Source organism: Exophiala oligosperma, assembly GCF_000835515.1.
Source record: "Exophiala oligosperma strain CBS 72588 unplaced genomic scaffold supercont1.1, whole genome shotgun sequence".
Lineage (NCBI taxonomy): Eukaryota > Fungi > Ascomycota > Eurotiomycetes > Chaetothyriales > Herpotrichiellaceae > Exophiala > Exophiala oligosperma.
Window position 1 is genome coordinate 3,525,377 of NW_015622818.1, and position 21,090 is coordinate 3,546,466.

Below are 21,090 nucleotides of genomic sequence, written 5' to 3' on the forward strand. Positions count from 1 at the left end.
GAGCCTGGAACTGAGACGGAGTAAAATCATTTGGTCAAATTCTGCACCTCGAATCAGTCACCTGCAGCAGTCTAAGAGAGAAGATGGTGTTGTCGAGTTGGGCATCTCTGGGCTTATATACTTTATGGAGTACAACATGTTTTTTTAATAGACGTCGCTTTCTGGTGTTCCTGAAGAGCTGCAACTTGCAGATCTTGTCATTGAGAGGGAAAGTGGTTGATTATCTAATTCCGTGCACCTCATGTTCTCTCTGTAATACTCATCATCCCTTCTGTATCCATCGATCGCCCCCCAAGGTATCCACCCCAATGCGAGTTCTGTACAGTCTTGTCACTTGCCTATCCAAAGGTGCCGAGACCAGGCATATTGGATACCATCTGGATGTTTTGCGTTGTAAGTCTCGCCTCCAACAAGCTCGACCAACTCGTGCGATCGCCCCCAGGCAATTTTGCATCTCTCAAGTCGTTCCACGCTCACGATTGCGATCTGACAGCTGGGATCTTGTAGTGATCTCCTCCGTTGTGCATGGTACAATGTCCATATCACGTCGTCACTAAATGACATCCATACGGAGGCCCGAGACTTCTTCTGGCAATGATTTCGGAGATTCTCCTCTGTGAGAACTTGTTCATCCAGCAAATCTCTGGTATTTACATAAGGTTTGCATGACGTCCAGCCAGAACAACGAAATCCAAGGTCGTCGCTATAGGGGCTATGGGATTCCTGAGTCCACAACCGGATAAGCGTTAACGGTCTGCAGAATGTCTCCATAGGAATTGCAGCAGGGAATCTGTCATCGACCCATCTCATAGCGTACGCCGTACCGGCAGACATGATATCACATATATCTTGCCGTCGTTGCTGCACTGAGTCCAGCATTTTCTGTCGGTGGTCTGGTCGATGATCTTGTCTGCCAGTTCCTGTGCCCTCGGATCTTTCGATGGTCGCAAATGAGATAAAAACCACCTTTCCACGAATGCAATTTGTGCCATAACATCAACTATTTCGGTGGCCAGATTCCTTAGCCCTTCCAATTGTTACGATTCCAATTACCCTTCTCAATGCGTTCCTCTAGGGATGCCCCGTGGAAAGCGATCCTTCGGACCGGGCGCGTGATGGGAATTTCGTTGTGGTCTCATCGAGATGCATGCTGCGACAACATCCTGTGATCAACTTCGAGGAGAGGTTATTGTGCTATACCTCAACGTGTTCGTTGTTTGCAGAATACAGTACGAGCGCAATCATAGAACAGTCTGGGCCTCACTTGGGAAGCCGGGGATTGGTTGGAGGGCTATCGAGATTTGGAGGAGTCGCTAGTACTCTCTCCTAGCATAATTCAAATCGGTATAGAGAGTTTTTCCCAATTATGTGAGATCAAAGGTGGGACGAGCATGTCTTGTTCGCACTTCCAAGCTCGATCCAGAGAATTGGCTTCTGCCAACTTTTCAGCATAAACCATGTTGGTCTTTTTGACTCTGCCTTGTCAGCCTCACGGCCAAGCAATCAGGCGACAAGGCCAGATTCGAATGTCTCGTATGCGGCTGAATTTACCCCTCGTCGAGGGACGCCCTGAAAGCCAATGATGGATCAGCACATGCCCGTCCAGCTGGCATGGGCATGTCAGTCACTGCACCAGGAGCTGAAACAAAATACGAGCGTGTATACATGGTTGGAGGATCAGTCATGGTTATATGCTGCGTCCCTCGCCTCGTCTCATTCTCAAATTCTACCGTCGTATACTACTCTCCCTCAGCATCAGGCTAGCAAACTAGAACGATGTCCCGTCCGGCAGCGAATTATAAACGTCTCATTGTGCTGTGTGATGGTATGGTAGTCCTCATTCTTGCCACCGTCGGGGGCGTGTTCCTCGTCGTCATCATGTTCCCTGCTGACGGACAAATGCAGGGACATGGCAGAATATATTGTCAGGCAGTAGAACTGCATTCCCCACCAACATTGCCCGCTTTTCCAGAGCGCTGAGCCCTGTGGCAGTCGTCAAAGGTGAAGATGGCAAAGAACATGAAGTCGAGCAGATCGTCTACTACCAACCAGGCGTGGGTACCGGACTTGGAGATAGATATCGAGGCGGTATGTAGACACTCACGCATTGCTTTGTCACGGTCGGCCATGGTGAAGCGTCCGCCGGCAGTATCAAGTATATAAGGGCTGACCGTGCAAAATGTCGGACAGGGGCATATGGTGCCGGACTCTCAGCCAACGTTCGTGCCGCATACGGCTTTCTGGCTCACAACTACGACCCCAACCCTGGTGATGAGATCTTCTTCTTCGGCTTCTCCCGCGGAGCTTACACTGCTCGAGCGATTGCGGGAATTGTCAACTCCTTGGGCCTCCTGACCAAGCGAGGAATGGATTATTTCCCTCAGGTGTACGACGAGTACAGCAAAGACGGTAGCAAGAAACCCGACTTCGACTTCTCAAGCGAACTGCGAGCAAAGATCGGCGATCAAATTGTCGAAAGTGCCAAGGACGCCATAAAGATTGTTGGGGTGTGGGAGACCGTCGGGTTCCATGCCGAAGGCATGCTGGGAGAACAGTTCGAATTCCATGTAAGTCATCATGAAATCATTCCAGACTCCGTGCCCGATCAACCTTGTACCGGCCGTGGCACGCCCGAACGCTTACGGTACTGACGTGCTTGTAGAACGCGGAACTCTCGAGCCGAGTCTCCTACGGCTATCACGCACTGGCTCTGGACGAACGTCGTATTCCTTTCACGCTAACATTGTGGCAATGGCCCAAGGGCTACAAAGTCAGCGGCGACGGTAAGGGTCTGCAGGACATGAAGCAGGTCTGGTTTTCCGGCACTCACAGTGGTGTGGGTGGAGGTGACTATGACCCTGCTTGCGCCGACATCAGTCTCGCGTGGATGCTTGCGCAGTGTAGCAAGGACAAGAAATTGGCCTTCACTGACGAGGATCCTCCTCGCCCGGACGACGCTGACGAGTACTACCTTTTGCCTGACCGAGCGAATCCGAACCCCAACAGCAAATGGACAGCGCTCAAATCCCAACCGACAAGTGATCCGGATGAATCGTTCGTCGGGAGAGCAGCCGATTGGATCGGACACATCGCCAGTGAGGATCGTAGGGCCTTCCCTCTGGACCGTACCATGGAACGGATTCATCGCTCGATTCAAGACCGCAACATGGAAGCTTGGCCCTGCGCCATGCTTGATGGACAGCATCAGGGAAAGAGCTGGGATCTGAAGGCGTCATCCCAACGTGGGAATGTGCTGATGGAAGCCGAAGCAGATGAAGTGGCAGATGGGATCGAGAACAAATACATTGACAGAATCCGTCCAGCGCCGCCTTGTAAGGGATCTGGAAATTAAGCAGCATCAATCGCTCCTGGATTTAGGGGTTACGTTACTCCGTAGTTACCTGTACCTTTTTGGAATAGTGAGGAGTCTTGTCAAGCTTGAGTTAGGGACTTTTAGTGTAGAAGCAGAGTAGGTAGTCATTCTTGCATCACAGACCGATATCGCTTAACACGGCCGTCGCCTCTCTTCGTGATCATTATTGTGCCCTTTGGTGTGGTGTTAGCGGGGTGATGAGCATCTGTCCTGTGTGGCTCAAGATCCGAGACATGGCGCAGATGCTAGGCGGCTCACTAGGCGGTAAAAGGGTCGGGCCTCACCATCTTTTACCCACAGAGCGCAATTATCAGAGGCTGTATGGACGCCTTCTAGCAAGTTGTAGCCAACCCGAGCCAGCCTGATACCCAATCACCCCAATCAGCCCCCGCCAGTTTGGGGGTTGAAAAGCTGCCAGGACTCAGCAGACTGAGATGACAATTTCACGGAGAGGCGCCGACCCTGCCTGCTAAAATAAGTACCTGGGTAGTACCCGGTGCTAATGTTGAACCTTGGGTACCGCCTCAGCTTGAGAGCGGACGTCTGTTGAAAACCCTTCCAGTGCTTAACGCCGTGTTCGCTATGAATCAATGAACACGGAGTATCGAGTAACCGAGACCCAACACGTGGAATTGACCTCCAGAACGATTTCGAAATGTCTGGCAATGATAATTCCGGGACACCAAACGTACCGCCACCACCCTTCAACCTGGACCATGAGGCTGCGTATCAAGCTTGTGCGGCGAAGCTGGGGTCATCAGATACGGACAACTTCATCGTAAGGTTCAACAAGGACGCAGCGGAGTGCGCTGTCGATGTGAATGCGGACGAGGCGTTGCAGTGGTTAGACAGCAAAACCCGTGGCACTCACCGAACCGTATGGCTCAATTTCTGGGCGTCGCCATCGTCATCGCAGAAGAAAACAATCGGCGTCGTCGCCAGGAAATATGGTCTGTCGCCCAGGTTAGCGGGACTTCTTTGCCTGGCGACTCAAGCCCCGAAGACCCCTGCCTCCTCGACGGGTACAAGTAACAGCTCAGCTGTGTCCGATGCTTCGGAGGCAAAGTCGACAGCGACAACTGCACAGACCTCGCAGACAATGGACCTCGAAAAAGGATCGACGCAGAGTACACCGCTCAGTGAGCCCTTGCAACCAGGCCAAAGCAAAAGGACGTCTCCAAGCTCTCATGGCTTTGGCTTCCGCGATGTGGTCGATAGCCTTTGGCACTTTTGCTCGGTCGACTTTGGACGCCATTATATCTACGTTGGGTACAATGCTCTGTTCTATCTAAGTGGGAAAAAGAACACTCGTAAGGACAGACCATCCGGCCAACGCGTCTGGACGTCTCTCCTCCTCTGTGATGACGGTACAGTCATCTCCGTCTTCGAGCGACCGCCAATTGCAGACTCCAAGGCGATCCAACGATTGAGGGGCAACGTGCTTAACGTCTTTAAACACCTCTCCTCACTGCACGACCAGGATGATGCACAAGGCGCGTTAATGAAAGTCCGCGTACGGTGGAACGAGCATTCCGTGAAATCTCAAACGGAGTATTCCGAAACCGAGGCTGCAAGTCTCTTGTTCTATTACCTCTTTGACGATTGGGTGTCGACGTATAATTTGATCGCACGCAAGGAACACCCGTACCGCTCGAGTTTGGAGACGCTGAGAAAGGATATGTTCGACGCGGCCGATGTGTCACTCATTGAGCAAGTCCATAATACAGGACGACAGCTGACGGTGTTGAAGTTGATGTATCAGAGTTATGAGCTTATTGTATCGAGACTGCTCCATCGTCAGCGTGCCGCGAGGGCTCCGGATTTCATGTCGATGTCGACCCCGCCGGCTGCTCTGGAGCGACAACAGACTTGGGGTGACCTCAGCGAGATGTCGGCCGCACAGATGCACCCGAGCGATCTTATGTATCTGGACGAAGACTCCAGTCTGAGTGTCAAGTTGAGTATGTCGGCTGTGGTGCGGTTTGAAAGATTGCTTGATCGCATACGCTTGTATGCTTTGACGGAGATTGAAGAGTGTTTGAAAGAAAAGGAGTCCCTAGTGTTTATGGTGAGTGGCTTTCCCGTAGTGGTGGGGATTGACTGCTAACATATGATAGAATTTCAACTTGGTCACGCTGAAGGAATCGCAGGCTGTTGAACGATTGACTAGAACAACGATCCTGTTGGCCAAAGCGACCATTCTTTTCTTACCGGTCAGTCTGATGACTGCATATTTCTCGATCCAGTTACCAGAAATCACGGAGAAGTACGATCTCGAGACGTATTGGCTTTGCTTCTTGGTCGTTTCGGTGTTGTCCATTGCGTTCTTGGCGGCTTTTGGCTTTTATACGCATACCGTAGAGGGGAAGACCATTTACAAGTCCGTCACGAGGATGATATTGGATCTCTTCAAGCGAAAAAAGAAGACAAGTTAAGCGACATTCTGTTAGCTCGGGACTTTGGGCACTGGCCAGGGCATCATCTCCTGTTTGAAATCGTCCCATTTGTACACGCCACCTTCGCCGACATTGTATCGATAATAATTCTCGGTGCCAGCGGGAATCATTGCCCTGCGCAGGGTGATGTTGATGCGACCTTTGTCTGCCTCGCCGCCTTTCCGTTTGGGAATGCTGTGCAGCCAGTTGGATTGTGTTGGCCCTCGCATCAGGACCATATCACCACTAGCCAACGGGAGTTTGATGTCTTTAGTCTCAAGTTTCGGCTCGCCTTCCTTCGGAGGCTTATGTTTCATCAGAAAATCCCGTTTTGCGCCCAGCGTGAAGGATGCAATGGCCGGATCTGGACCTAGAAAGCGCTCATCATCACTATGGAATGATATGCTATCACTTCCTGACGCATAATAATTGACCAGGCAGAAATTGTACTTGGTATTGGTATTCGCTTCTGTCACGCGACGGAGGAAGTCAAGGCACTCTGGGAGTGGCCGTGGGCGACATTTGTATTTATCCTTGCGAACGGGCTTGGATTCGTCTGATGCTTCAACGATCTTGATGCCACCGTCAAGAAACCGGCTTGTTTCATCGAGGCCAAAGACCGTTGTGAAGCGTGGAGTATTTATGAGCGTCTCCTTTCCAAACCGCTTGATTGTATATTTAACGCGATAGAAAAAGAGTTCGGAGCGAAGAAAATTGAATAGTTCACGCTCAATGGACCTTGGGATGAAGGGTTGAAAGTATAGGAGATCGAGATGTGGCTGATCTTTAATCTCTTTGCCCTGAGCTGTCACTAGCAATTCCAGTTCCTCGGTGATATGGGCCGGGAGATGAGGGATTGGCCATGGGTATGTCGAATGGTTTGCCGTCTCACTGGATGCAAGAGCAGCCGCTGTTTGAAGGGCCGAGTCCGATGTGTGACTGATGCGAGCCTTTTTCGGGCCGTTTGCGAAGGGGAAGAAGGCGTCCAGTGTACGTTTGGACATCTTGGAGACAACGGAGTAGTTATGATAGTATCGTAGAAGTGAATATCATCTTCTTCTCACTCTCATGTTGTCCTATCACTCCTATTAGTACTTTGGCCGTCGTCCCTTTCCAACTACGAGTCATTGATGATATTGACGTCACTATTGACTGATTCGGGCGACGCGTTTTACGTGGGCGCGTCCAGGTAAAAAGCCGAAATTGATCCGGGTTGCAAATTCTCAAGCCAACTACAAGCTACCTCTTCTCTCCTCGTACAGAAAGACATAAGACACTCGCCTTCCGTTTCTCAAAGTCTTTCATCCTTCGGTCTTTGTCGCTCAACCCTAGAATTGATCGTTCCGCCGGGGTCAATGCGTTTGCCAGACCTATTATCTAGCCTGTGTTAGTCCTTGGTCGACAAAGGCTATCCCCGACGACTTGACCAATAGACCTAACCAACTTGCTCATCGGCCTCAGGCGAGGTCACTGTGGATCAGGCCGGGTATTCGACATAGGCTGCACATCTTCGGTGTGCATTTGACCTAAAAATGAAGGTGGCAGGATCAAGCCATGGTCCACAGTCAGTCAGCAATCTGGTCCTCATCACCTTGCGTTGGATCACCGTACCATTACCCACGATACCGTCCTGATCGTGCTCATTGGAGCAACGAACTCAGGGTATTTGAAGACGCTGAGACAGCGGCATGAGTTCAGCTGATCTGCTATCGACGCGCAGTGTCCTGATCGACAGCTCTGGTCATCATCGATCCCTGCCTCCCGCCTCCCATAGGATGGGACATGGCATGTACCGGCATTAGTTGACAGGGAGGCCAGGCAGTCCTCGGAATGTACAGAGCGGCGTCAGTCCTTCATGGGAAGTCATGAGGGATGGTGGTCTGAAAACCCCTCATTCTGGTCATGCATAAATTGGAAGACGCCAGTACTAGGTGCATGAAGACGTATTTTGACTCCTTCGGGAAGTAGCACTGACTCAAGCGGCACACTGACAGGACGCGTCAATGATGGCAATGCGCTGTCGTTTTCTTGACAGGGTAAGCTTCGAACTAATTGATGTCACAGGATGCTCGCATGCCGATGAGGACGAGCGACACGAATGCTGTGAGCGACGAAGACTCCAAAGGCAGCTCACCTAATTTGTGACATTGGCCTCAACGTACCGCTGCAAATATCAGTGACCTTCGTCGATACCACCAAACTCGAGTTGTTGCGCATGTTGTATAGTGATCGAACTAATGGTATCCACCACGCAAGCTACCACTCTAAAAGCAGATATTCAAGACTAAACCAACAGATACGGCATGGCTGGTTCGATGAACGAGTACGGCTCGCCTCGAGCTCGGAGTAACTCACCAAGTTAAGTTTACTGTGAGAATGCTCAATGCAAGCCTTCCAATTCGGACTGTACTCTCTTTAGTTCTGAGGCGGCATTTCTGATCGATACTCTCTATCAAGCGAGCTTCCACCAATCAAGCCGTTACCAAGTTTCCCCCAGGCTGCAGCTCAACTATCTTGCCGTCTTGAATGTATACCTCTTCCCACCCGATGATGATCTGCGAATTTGCAGGGTCGGCGAATTTCATTTCATCGGGAACAACCACTTGTAAATAATATGGATCCTTCTGTGCAGCATCGAAGCACGACATGTCAGGCATCAGCAGTTCGACAAAGCCGTCCCACTCGGCTATGGTGGCCTGGGCAAGCCCAGGGATCGACTTGGCCTGATTCCGCACCGAGGACGGGGTATGGTACTGGAAAATCCCGGTCAGCACCGGGTGGATGGATCACCAGTCGTACTTGCCTGGGTGTACTTGAGGACTCCGTGACGAGTCAACCAATCCTGAACCTGCGGGACATGTGTGTTCGTCCAGTACGACTGGAATTCTTCTTCCGAGAATGCCGGATTACGTTTGACAAGGATGGTAAATCGGAGGAGGCGCTGCTTAGTTGCCATGTTGTTGAGAGGTGCCAATGCTGCACACTCGTGTCACGACAGTTGGAGGGATTGATCAACGGCATGGAAAGGCAGGGTCTAAATGTATCTTCACCATTGTGTCCAGTGAGAATGCTTAGTGCAAGTCGGGCCTGCGGCTTCCGGTCCAAGCGAGACAACTACTCAAACCTCGCGCATTAGAGCTCTGGAGAGGCTGGTGTGGAGTTGCGCGTGCACGAACGAAAAGACTGACATCTGTCAAATTCCCAGAAATCGGCACACATTCTTCAGCGACCATTGGGCACCGCCGCGGTGGGGAAGGCGAGTATAGAGAGGCGGTGAACAGTAGCAACATTGCGAGACGTGTCACCGGACCGCGTTGGTTCCAAGATATGCACGACCCCAGCCACAGTCGCAAACACAACTGGACGGCTCGTCATACTTGAATGTCGTGCGATTGATAATTCACTAAGATGGTGTTTCAATGCGGGAAACGCCAATGGATGAGGAGAGACATAGGGTTTTCGGTCGTTCCCCTGAGCGTGAAGCGCTGGTGTCAAAGAGGTTAGATTTAACCCTCGATCGAGCTAACTTGCTGGGCGCGATTGGCCGCATGATATATACGTCCGAGCAGATACGCCCGATACCTTGATGCGCTGTCATCGCAGACCTCGAGGAGAAACCTTGTGGATGCTCCACACAGACTTCATGTTCATGCGCGCGAACGCATGCACGAGCCTTCCAAACGTAATATGAGCAGCAGAGATAAGAGCAACGTTTTCTCTACGACAATTTACCGATCTCGACTTGGGACTGACTTCTCCACCTGCTTAAGGTGACTAGTTTCGAAAGTGTACCGCCGGCGATGTCTTGTGAAATCAGATGCTCCTACGAGAATTACAAGGCGGTACACGATCCCAGACGTACATGAAATGTGGCAAATAATGTTGCACTTTTCGAGATGCGGCATCTTGAGCCGACTCGAGTTACAAGACAGAACGCTCTAAGTCAATCGGCAGATGCTGTGAAGTGTATGAGCCATGTTGAAGAGTACATTCATCGAAGACTCGTGGATGTACCCAGAGCTCTTCGCACCTGATTTGCTGAGGAAGTCACGCTTCTGTTCGATCGTGAAGTGACAGCTTCTCAGAGGGGCTCATAGCTTCACTATCTTACACCTCAGGCCTGAAACCATTCGTTGGTCACGTTGCCGCTGGAATCTATTTAAGCAAGCATGCTGCAGCTTGCCGTTTCCGATAATGAGGAGTTATCGTGAGCCAGGAACGCGTATCAAGGAATGTTTCCATGCCTTTGGACATAAAAACTGCCGCCGCCACTGACATAGTACCGTCACTTCTTGTCCCCCAGCTCTAGGCTGGAGCAATCTACTGTGCTCCAGACCGAATCCCAATATCCTCTTTTCACATACAGCGTTGAAAGTTGCAGATGAATATGGCAGGCTCAACGGTGCCTCGATTCCCTTCGCCCAACAGCGGCACGTCCAACATGCCAATCGCTGTCGTCGGCATCGGTGCCCGATTCTCAGATACCGCTACTGACCCAGAGAAGTTCTGGGAACTATTGGCAGAGGGACGAAGCACCAGTCAACCAGTGCCAAAAGATCGATTCGATGCTGACGCTTACTACCACCCCGACTACGACCATGCAGGTACATGCGTCACAACCAAGGGCCACTTCATGAAGCAAGATGTGTCCAAGTTCGATGCTCCATTCTTCTCCATCACAGCCAACGAAGCCAAATCCATGGATCCCCAGCAAAGAATGGCTCTCGAAGTTGCCTACGAAGCATTCGAAAATGGTTAGTACAATACCCTTTCTGATACTAGTGGCTTTAGCTCATGCCTGCTGTCTAGCTGGAATGCGAATCGAGGACTTGACAGGATCAAATACATCTGTGTACATGGGTACTTGTACCCAAGACTACTATGATTTGCTGCTCAAGGATTCTGAACCAACAACCATGCATTCCGTCACCGGCATCAGCAAGTCACTCTTGGCTTGTCGGTTATCCTGGTTCTTTGATCTCAGAGGTCCAGCTTTGACAATTGACACTGCCTGTTCGTCGGCACTATGTGGAGTTCATCTCGCTTGCCAGAGTCTGCGTACCGGCGAGAGTGAGACCGCGCTGGTAGCTGGCACCAATCTGATCTTCGCCATCGATACCATGGTTTCCATGTCGGCCATTCATGCTCTCAGTCCCGATGGGCAATGCTACAGTTATGACCACAAGGCCAACGGTTATGCCAGAGGCGACGGAATAGCCGCTCTTGTCCTCAAGCCACTGGAGAAGGCCCTTGCCGACGGCGATGTAATTCGCGGAGTCATCCGTGGCTCAGCTATCAACCAAGACGGCGGTGCCTCAGGTATCACCCTTCCTATCGCTGCTGCTCAGGTAGACCTTGTCAACACCGCATACTCGAATGCTGGACTCCCTTTGAATCAAACAGCCTACTTTGAGGGTCACGGCACGGGCACCGTTGCTGGTGACCTCCAAGAAACGACCGCCATGGCAAAGACCATTGGGAAAGTAAGATCCAAGGAAAGCCCACTCTATATTGGCTCTTCCAAAACCAACATTGGGCACATTGAAGGTGCTAGTGGTCTCGCAGGCTTGATCAAAGTCATTTTCTCGCTGGAGCATGGGATGATTGCTCCAAACGTCAAGTTTGAGCACCCACCCCCGTCAATGGACTTCGACGAGTGGAATCTCAAGGTCGCCACGGAATTGACGCCGTGGCCACTCGAAGGCGTGCGTCGGGCCAGCGTCAATGGCTTTGGTTTTGGTGGTACGAATGCCCATGTCATAGTCGACGATGCCTACCATTTCCTCAAGGAACACGGTCTCAAGGGTAGACATAATTGTATTGTCAATGAGCCCAGCAGCTCACCACACTCCACTGCAGATTCTGGTTTCGGTACTATGGACTCTAGTGTGGAGCTCTCTGATCCGTTTGAGATCAGCTTCAAGAACAAAATCGCCGCTTTGAATGCCCAACCAAGGCTCCTACCATGGTCTTCAGGCGAGAAAAAGGGCTTGGAGAGAACATTCTCTCAGCTCTCCGAATACTTGACGCAAAAAGCCGCTGAGGGCTACGCGCCTGAGGTGCTGGACAGGTTAGGCTTCACTCTTGCAAAGCGAAGAAGTATCTTCCCATGGAGGACTTTCTCGATGGCTTCATCATTGGAGGGTGCCGCTACTCAATTGAGTGCTTCCCTGGCCACTCCTGTACGAGCCAAGCAATCCACAGATATCGCGTTCATCTTCACTGGTCAAGGTGCTCAATGGCACGCTATGGGCAGAGAATTACTACCATATAGAGTCTTCCATGACAGTCTGACAGCATCAGATGAAGTCCTGCAAGCGCTAGGATGTACCTGGTCCTTGTTCAAGGAACTCGCCAAAGACAAAGACATGTCACGGATTGATGAGACTGAGTTAAGCCAGGCTTGCTGTACTGCATTGCAATTAGCTTTGGTGGACTTGCTGCGCTCATGGGATGTACTCCCAAACGCAGTCATCGGCCATTCAAGTGGTGAGATTGCCGCGGCTTACGCGAAAGGTGCCATCAGCCGTGCCTACGCGATCAAAGCTGCCTACTACCGAGGAGTGTACGCCAACAAGTTGAAAGAGGTCTCCCCTGACCTGAAGCTGGGCATGCTTGCTGTCGGCGTTGGCGAAGCCCAGATGAGGCCTTACCTCGAACCTGTCCAGGACAAGGTCACTATTGCTTGCTACAATAGTCCCTCAAGTTTGACACTTTCTGGTGAAGTTAGCAGTCTCGACGAAGTCGAGGAGGCTCTGAAGGCTGAGTCAATATTTGCCCGAAAATTGAAGGTGAACGTAGCCTATCATTCCACCTACTTGAATGGGATTGCTGAGGAGTACAGCAATTCTTTGGGTGATGAGAAGCCGCTTTCGAACTGCGACAGCATCAAGATGATCTCTACGGTCACCGGACTTCCTATTGAAAGTTCCAGCTTCGAGACATCCTACTGGGTCAGCAACTTGTTGTCACCTGTAAAGTTTGATCAGGGTTTGCAGAAGTTGCTGAAGGACACATCTATCGATCTACTCGTCGAAATTGGGCCACATGGTGCTCTCCAAGGACCAGTCAAGCAAATACTCTCGGCAATCAACATGGATCTTCCATCCATGTCATTGCTAGACCGGAAACGGGACGCCGCCAGTTCCACTGTGGAAGCCATGGGTCGCCTGTGGCAGTATGGTGTTGACGTTGACGTACCTTCTGTCAACAGTCTACAAGGCACTCAAGCTGGCACTCCCGCGCCACTGGTAGATCTTCCTCCTTACGCCTGGAATCATGAGAACAATTACTGGTGTGAGTCGACTATCTCCAAAGACGTCCGCTTCCGACACGAAAAGCGACACCATATCTTGGGCTATCTCATCCCTGGTGCTGTTCCGAATGAGCCACTGTGGAGAAACTTGCTACGGATATCAGAAAGCCCATGGCTCCAGCACCACAAGATCCAGGGCACTATACTATATCCAGCAGCTGGTTTCATTGCTACTGGCATACAGGCAATGTGGGAATTTACTGGCTTTCGCGAGGACGTTGCCGGATTCGAGCTCCGAGATGTCAAAATTGAAAGAGGTCTCGTCGTTCCTGCTGACGATGCTGGCGTCGAGACCAGCCTACAATTGAAGCCGATCAAGGTCGGCACCGCGTCGATGGAAGTCGTGTGGCACGAGTTTACTCTCTATTCCAGGTCGAGCAGTGATATCTGGCAGGAGCATTGCTCCGGTCTGATCCGGATCAAGCCTAAACAGCAGACTAACGCACTCTTCAACGATGAAGAAGCTGCTGAGATGAAACGTATGAGAGAACGACACATGGAGATCAGATCTCGCTGCACCAAGTCTGAGTACCCAAGACAATTCTATGAAGCGTTATCCACAATGGGTTACCAATATGGCAGTGTCTTCCGAGGCTTGAGCGAGATCAAATACGGCTACATGGAAAGTAGCTGTGTGTGCACTGTTCCAGATACCAGAGCAACCATGCCGTTCAACTTTGAGTTGCCTCACATAGTTCATCCCGCATTCCTAGACAGCATCTTCCACATGCTTCTACCATCACTCATGCCTGAAGGAATGCATATGAGCGCTGTCGGCGTCCCTACACATTTCGAGTATCTATACGTCGCTGCTGACATCAGTAAGACTCCTGGAGACGATGTCATAGGATACTCCGAGGCCATTCCTCCCCTGAGTCGAGAAACGCACGGTAACCTCGTGGTCATGGATGCAGGGCTCACTAAGCCGGTGGTGGTCATTGAGAACCTCACCTGTACAGCAGTGGCATCTGCTGGCAATGAGCAGGATGGACTTCGGCAATTAGGAAGCGAGCTCATTTGGAAGACCGATGTTAATGAGCTGGGAAGCACCATGGCACCAGCTGAGCTTGACACGATCACTACTCGACTTCTGGCAGAGAACCCGAAAGTCGCTGAAGAGCTCGAGTTCGCGGGTCTGACCTATGCTAAGCGGATTCTCAACTCGATCACACCTGAACAGGTGAAATCGCTGAAGCCTCATCATCAACTTTTCTACCAGTACTGTCAACACAACTTCGAACTCGCCTCGCAAGGCAAGCTTCCTCATCAAACAAGTGGCCTTGACTGGCTCAATCCGCCGGAGGAGGTAGAGAAAGACATCCTCTCTCGCGTCTCACAGGCAACAAATGACGGTCGACTCCTATGCCATCAGGGAGAGCATCTAATTGATATCCTACTCGGTAAGACAGAGCCTCTGGAAGTAATGATGGAAGACAATCTTCTCGACGCCTACCATGGACATCACTTGGGATGGGAGATTGCTCATCATCAACTGGCCGAGTATATTGACCTACTTGCTCACAAAAACCCTGAGCTCAATGTCCTCGAGATTGGTGCTGGGACCGGTGGCACCACTCTTCCTATCCTACAAAAACTTGGTGGAGAGAAGGGCGAATCGCCACGCATGAGATCTTACTGCTACACTGACATTACTAGTGGTTTCTTTGAAGCAGCTGCAGAGAAATTTGCGCCATGGGTCTCATACATGCAATTTCAGAAATTAGATGTCGAGTCCGATCCCACGGAGCAAGGTTATGAGGCAGGCAGCTATGATGTGATCATTGCCTCCAATGTCCTTCATGCGACAAGGTCCATGGACGAAACCATCAGCAATGTTAGCACTCTCCTCAAGCCGGGTGGAAAGCTGGTTCTGTACGAGATCACCAATCCCCTTCAGAGAGTCTGTATGATCTTCGGCTCCTTGCCTGGTTGGTTTGCTGGCGCCGATGAAGGACGACGACTTTCGCCCTGCTTGACAGAGAAGCAGTGGTCCGACTTACTCCAGCGTCACAATTTCTCTGGTGTTGACGTATCTGCTCGCAGCATGCCAAGTGAGCAAGATTACATGCAGAGCTTTATGGCATCAACCAAGAACGCGGCTGAGATTAAGACACAATTGCCTACAGATGTCGTCATCATCCAGCCCGGCGATGCTGAAGTGAACAACAAGTTGAACGAGAAGCTTGTATCTGCTCTGCAGGCCGTGGGAGTACAAGCCGCATGCCAGAGCATGGCTGAGGCTCTTGCTGCTGGCGTAAACAAGAAATTCTGCATTATCACTCTGGAAGCTGAGAAACCGTGGCTGATAGATGTTGACGCCAAAGATTTTGACAACCTTCAAGACCTCGTCGTACGCTCGAGACGTCTTCTTTGGCTCACAAGGGGTGCCACAGATGGACACGAGCCTGGCTCGAGTCTCATTACGGGCCTGGCTCGCGCAATCAGAGCTGAGAACCCAGGGCTCGTCCTCGCCACGTTGGATCTCGATCCGAGTTGGAATTGTGATGACCGGGCCAATATCGATTCGATCATGCGAGTCTTCGAGTTGTGCTGCGAAGAAAAGGAAGAAGCTGACCCCGATTGGGAATACGCGTTGCGTAGAGGGTCGCTTCAGATTCCACGATACACACCTGACGCCCCGACTGACGCAATGCTACAAGCTATGACAACTCAACGCCAACCGGTTGCTGGTCCGTTGAAGCAAGATGGTCGTCCTCTGAAGCTGGAAATTGGAGCACCGGGCATGCTGAGCTCGTTCCGATTTGTCTCGGACGAGAAAGTAGTAGAGCCACTTGCTGACAACGAGATTGAAATTGAAGTCAAAGCCACTGGCCTTACACCGAGAGATGTCCTCATCGCAACTGGCCAAGCCCCACTAGATGAGATTGGGTCCGAGGCTGCCGGTGTTGTCTGCAAGGTTGGCAATGCGGTTAACAACTTCAAGCTAGGTGACAGAGTTGTTACCTGGCAGCGAAATGAGGGCTGCTTGCGAACTCATCTGCGTAGCACAGAGACCTCAACGCTGGCAATCCCAGATAACTTGTCCTTCGAAGATGCTGCCTCGCTGCCTATGGCTTTTGCGACAGCGTGGTACGCCTTGAGTCTCCGGGTTCGTCTCGGAAAGGACCAGAGTGTGCTTATCCACAATGGCGCCAGTGCCGTAGGTCAGGCTTCGATCATGGTCGCCCAGCACCTTGGTGGAGAGGTCTTCGTTTCGGTGTCGACTGCTGAGGAAAAGGCTGTGGTTCAAAAGTACGGTGTCAAGAACGACAACATTCTCAGCGTCACTGATGCCGAGTTCGTGAGGGGTATCAAGCGCCTCACGAATGGAAAGGGTGTTGATGTAGTGCTTAACTCACTTAGAGGCGAAGCTCTCCGTCAAACCTGGCACTGTGTTGCGCCATTCGGCTATTTCATTGAACTCGGTCAGGAGGATATTCTGGGCAACACTGGCCTAGACATGGGTCCTTTCAAGCACAACGTCACATTCATTGGTGTCAATCTTCTTGAATTGTGCCGCAGCGGCGAGCAGATTGCTGCAACGCTGTTCGGCGCTGTTTGGGAACTCCTCAAGGACGGAAAGATCCAGCCACCACAAGGACTTTCCCAGTACAAGTATTCGCAGATGGAAGGGGCTTTCAATGCCATGCAGTCGACTGGCATCGGTAAGGTCATAATGACTGTCGAGGATGGTGATGAAGTCTTGGTAAGTCCACTGAAAATGGTTTGCCTGCGCTGTTAACAAAATGTAGATTGTACCCCCTGGTGCCCAAGCTCTTGACTTCAATCCCGACGCCAGCTATATCCTTGCTGGAGGCTCTGGTGGTATCGGTCCTTTGATCGCGGCCTGGATGGCAGATCACGGAGCCAAGAATCTCATCGTCCTCTCTCGGTCAGGCATCATGAGGCCCGATGCCAAGGAGGTCTATGATGCACTTGTTGTTCGTGGCTTAGTCGTGAAGGACATCAGATGCGATGTGACTGACCCTGTTGCTGTGAGCGCCGCAGTTGATGAATGCCAGAAGACTATGCCTGTCATCAAGGGTATTATTATGGGAGCCGTCAAGCTCGAAGATTCGGTCTTTGACAACATGACTTTTGCCAATTGGAAGAATTGTCTCGACCCTAAAGTGAAGGGGACTTGGAATTTGCATCAAGCTTTGCCGAAAGACTTGGACTTCTTTGTTTGTTTGTCGTCCATCGGTGGTTCGGTAGGCAACCGTGGCCAGGGTAATCACGCTGCTGGTAAGTTTGCTACACATGCGTATTTGCGAAGATTGGTCGCTGACATGAGATTCCAGAAAGCACTTACCAAGACGCTTTGATGGAGCACCGCCGTAACTTGGGCCTAGCTGGCTGCAGCATTGACATTGGTACCATTCTCGGTGTTGGTTGGATCGCCGAGAACATCGAAGCCGCCGCCATGGCGTATCTCCGGTCCATTCAATACCTCGGCATGCGCTTTGATGAGCTTCTTCTTCTCATTCAAGCTGCCATCACTGGCTACACGATGGAAGGGTACCACACACCTACCGTACTTGCGGCAGGTCTGGGAACGGGCGGCTTGGTTCTTCAACATGATGTCGACCCGCCATTCTGGTTCGATGACGCCAAGTTCCGACACCTCCGCATCGTTGGCACACACTCGAACGACTCGAGCGACGACCAGGAAGAAGGCAGTGTCCCGGTAGCCGCGCAGCTCAAGGCTGCTACCTCCCTCAACGAAGCTGGAGAGCTCGTGACCGCAGCCATCACGAACAGATTGGCAAAGCAATTGCTCATGTCGCCCGATGACTTGGACAGCATGAAGCCAATCAGCAGACTCGGCGTCGACAGCTTGATTGCCGTTGAATTGAGAAACTGGATCTTCAGAGAGGTCGGCGCTGATGTGGGTATGTTTGAGATTTTGAGTGAGGAGCCCATGTGCAATCTTGCAGTCAAGATCGCAGGAATGTCCAAGTTCTTACCCAAGAGCTTGACGGAGGGCGGGGAGGAAGAGGCCAAGGACAATGCCTTTGAGCAGAAAGGAGCTATTACAAACAGTCACTTCCCGGACCTGTCTCAGGGCGTTGTTGTCTAGGAGCCTTAGGCAAGAAGGCAAGGAGAGTCATGAGCTGGGATGTGGTTATACGGATTTCCTTTGTTTATCGGAGTTGGAGTTGCTTTTTGAATGATGGCATGATATTTATGATATGATAATGACACTCCTCACTTTAGAATGATCTTCAGCATGTTCATATCAAATTGTTCCTTCAACATGTTTAGCCACGTCCTGATAACTCGTACTGGAGGTTCGTTGGAGAGTAAAAATGGCAACTGAAATGTGCCAATTCAGTCTAATGCGAGAGATGCCTTCTAAAGCGGCAACCAGTCGAACTCTCTGAAATCCTCTATCTGAAAATGACTCCAGTCAGAATATCATGAGTACTCTAGATTCTTTTTCTTGCTCCAGTCACTCCTTGATGCTTTGTTTTTATGGCAAGTCTTCTGCGCTCGGTTTTTCCTCGCTTCACAAGTAATCTCATAGTTTCGGACACATCCAGAAAATTGAAAATGAATTCTCCGGATCTACCAGAACTTTTTCAGCCTCCGGTCAATAGGTCCATGCAGACTTTGGACAGATCATTCTTCAAGAAATCTGTCCCTTTGGCCGCTGCCACCGTGTTCGATCTCAAAGAAATAACGAATGTGCGGAAGCAACTCGAAAGGTCAGGAGACATGTTGAGGCTCAGCCCCATCAAGCCCCTTCGCAACGATGAGCAAACACCAGGCGCCAAATGCTTCTTGCTATCTCCACAAGTTGACGCCAATGACCCGAAGACATGGTCGCCCATTCTATCACAACTGGTGGACAACAACTTGGCGAAATTGAAGCCGTTTACCCTGACGCTGACTTATGACGACTGGACCATGCACAACATCCTTGAAGCTATCTTGCCGGACATCCCTGAAGAAGAGAAGGAGACTCCGGCAGGCTTCGCCCAAGTCGGTCACGTCGCTCACGTGAATCTACGCACGCCGTATCTGCCTTACAAATACCTGATTGGGCAGGTGTTGCTGGACAAAAACCCCAATGTCACCACCGTGATCAACAAGACCTTCGACGTGGGCACCGAGTCCGTCTTTCGTACTTTCCCATACGAAGTTCTCGCCGGACCGGACGATCTCGACGTGGTCGTGCACGAAGCGGGCTGCGAGTTCAGGTTCAATTTCGGCAAGGTCTACTGGAACTCTCGCCTCGGCACCGAACATGCACGGATCTTTGAGAGCTTCAAGGAAGGCGAAGCAGTCTGCGACGTTATGGCGGGAGTCGGACCATTTGCTGTCCCGGCCGGCAAGGGCAAAGTGTTTGTCCGGGCCAACGACCTCAACCCGGACTGTCACGCAAGTCTTACCGATGCTATCAAGCGCAACAAAGTCGATGATTTTGTCATGGCTTCATGCGCCGATGGCAGGGAATTCATTCGCCATGCAACGACGGAGCTAGCACAGGCACCGCGAAAGGTCGTCTTGAAGCCCAAGATCAGGGTGTCACGTAAGGCCACTGTAGAGGAGAGGAAAGCGGCCGAGGAAGCCGCCACGAAATCCGCACAAACCCTCGAAGAACCAAGGACATTCGATCACTATGTCATGAATTTGCCCGCTACAGCAATCGAGTTTCTGGATGCTTTCAAAGGTGTCTATCATAACCGTCAAACAGAATTCGCGCCATACACGAGTCGAAAACTCCCATTCATACACCTGTACTTGTTCCAAGCCAAGTATGCCACCGAAGAAGAGGAATGTCAGGAGATCTGCGAACGCATTTCCGAGAATATTGGGGCGGAAGTCAAGTTGACCGATCCTGAGTTGGAGATGAGCATCCGATACGTTCGACTCGTTGCGCCGAAGAAGAAGATGTTTTGCGCCAGTTTTCGAATTCCTGCCGCTACGGCCTTTGCAGATCCTTGACCTGACGAAGTTGAGGTAAAACAGACCTTTGTCCAGAGATGCTTGATTATGTTTTGAAGTTGAGCGTTCATGATCATACCTAAAAGAAGGCATTCGCATCGAGCTACCAGTCGAAGTAATCGCCAACAGTGTATGACAATCAAGCATTTGTGGCCTAGTGGCTTTTCAACAGAATCCGCAACAGCCGCCACAAAGGGCACCCCTTCAAGTACTGATGGCACTATCTTGGGCAACCTTCAATGTCCAGTCCGACCGGAGCCTCTGAGTAGGCATCGAAGCAGAGGTTGACACACTTGCAACATGTGATGGTGACATCTCCCGCCGTATAATTTGGGTCTTCACTAATTTGCCGACTCTGGTGCCTGCACTGCCACCACTTTTGTGGATGTGGGTAGTTGTTAATCCCGAATATCAGCGGTCTTGTCAACTTCTACACCGTTGTGGAGATCGCCGTCGTGCTTAGCGGATGATGATCAAGAGGCCGTCTGGGGTTTCTTTCCATTCGCCGTCTGTTCATCTCCTGATGGGACAATAGAGACAAAAGATGCCATGACGCCTGGATGGGGCGGTCAGCAACGCCACTCCACCATTTCAGGGTCAGAGGCCGGACAGACCTGCAGAGAACGTTGGATTGACGAAGACCGAATATTGGGAGATGCGACGATGACTATAATCTATCATTTGGTATCCGATTTGTTGATTAACACTCATGCTTCAGATCGACCAGTCACGCTGTTTCCCCATTCCAAATCTGCGTCAGCATTCTTGTCATCGGGTACGCCGATTATGTAGAGCTAGGGATGTTGAAAACGTTGCTCACCAGTTCAGCACAAAAGTTATATTCTCTTGTAACAGCCCTCGAACATGTCTTTGGATAAAATTGATCGAGCCATCTATCTCGCACCTCGCATAATCGTCTAATTGAGTATTAAGAATTTCTACATCTTCGAAAGATCTCTATATAAACAATCCTAGGGGCTATTCATTGCGCTTAAGCTAACATTATCTTGAAAATT

The 21,090-nt window shown here is 51.0% G+C and overlaps 5 protein-coding genes across 5 annotated transcripts; 3 read left to right on the forward strand and 2 right to left on the reverse strand.

Moving 5' to 3' along the window:
* Positions 1-4,028: 4,028 nt before the first annotated feature.
* PV06_01201 (uncharacterized protein) lies at positions 4,029-5,808 on the forward strand (the record flags this gene model as incomplete). The annotated part of the gene is made up of 2 exons (XM_016401794.1): positions 4,029-5,441; positions 5,491-5,808. The coding sequence occupies 2 exons, from the start codon at positions 4,029-4,031 to the stop codon at positions 5,806-5,808; spliced, it is 1,731 nt and encodes a 576-aa protein (XP_016268847.1).
* PV06_01202 (uncharacterized protein) lies at positions 4,442-6,836 on the reverse strand. The gene is made up of 2 exons (XM_016401795.1): positions 5,482-6,836; positions 4,442-5,429 (listed from the first exon to the last, which is right to left on the reverse strand). Exon 1 carries the CDS (start codon positions 6,810-6,812, stop codon positions 5,820-5,822), a length of 993 nt encoding a protein of 330 aa, XP_016268848.1. The 5' UTR covers positions 6,813-6,836; the 3' UTR covers positions 4,442-5,429; positions 5,482-5,819.
* A 1,363-nt stretch (positions 6,837-8,199) lies between these two features.
* PV06_01203 (uncharacterized protein) lies at positions 8,200-8,797 on the reverse strand. Its single transcript, XM_016401796.1, has 2 exons — positions 8,612-8,797; positions 8,200-8,561 (listed from the first exon to the last, which is right to left on the reverse strand). Exons 1-2 carry the CDS (start codon positions 8,762-8,764, stop codon positions 8,280-8,282), a joined length of 435 nt encoding a protein of 144 aa, XP_016268849.1. The 5' UTR covers positions 8,765-8,797; the 3' UTR covers positions 8,200-8,279.
* Positions 8,798-8,901: 104 nt separating this feature from the next.
* PV06_01204 (uncharacterized protein) lies at positions 8,902-18,360 on the forward strand. The gene is made up of 4 exons (XM_016401797.1): positions 8,902-10,562; positions 10,618-16,829; positions 16,876-17,368; positions 17,425-18,360. Exons 1-4 carry the CDS (start codon positions 10,190-10,192, stop codon positions 18,201-18,203), a joined length of 7,857 nt encoding a protein of 2,618 aa, XP_016268850.1. The 5' UTR covers positions 8,902-10,189; the 3' UTR covers positions 18,204-18,360.
* A 211-nt stretch (positions 18,361-18,571) lies between these two features.
* PV06_01205 (uncharacterized protein) lies at positions 18,572-21,041 on the forward strand. Its single transcript, XM_016401798.1, has one exon. The coding sequence runs from the start codon at positions 18,599-18,601 to the stop codon at positions 20,072-20,074; it is 1,476 nt and encodes a 491-aa protein (XP_016268851.1). The 5' UTR covers positions 18,572-18,598; the 3' UTR covers positions 20,075-21,041.
* The last annotated feature ends 49 nt before the right edge of the window (positions 21,042-21,090 follow it).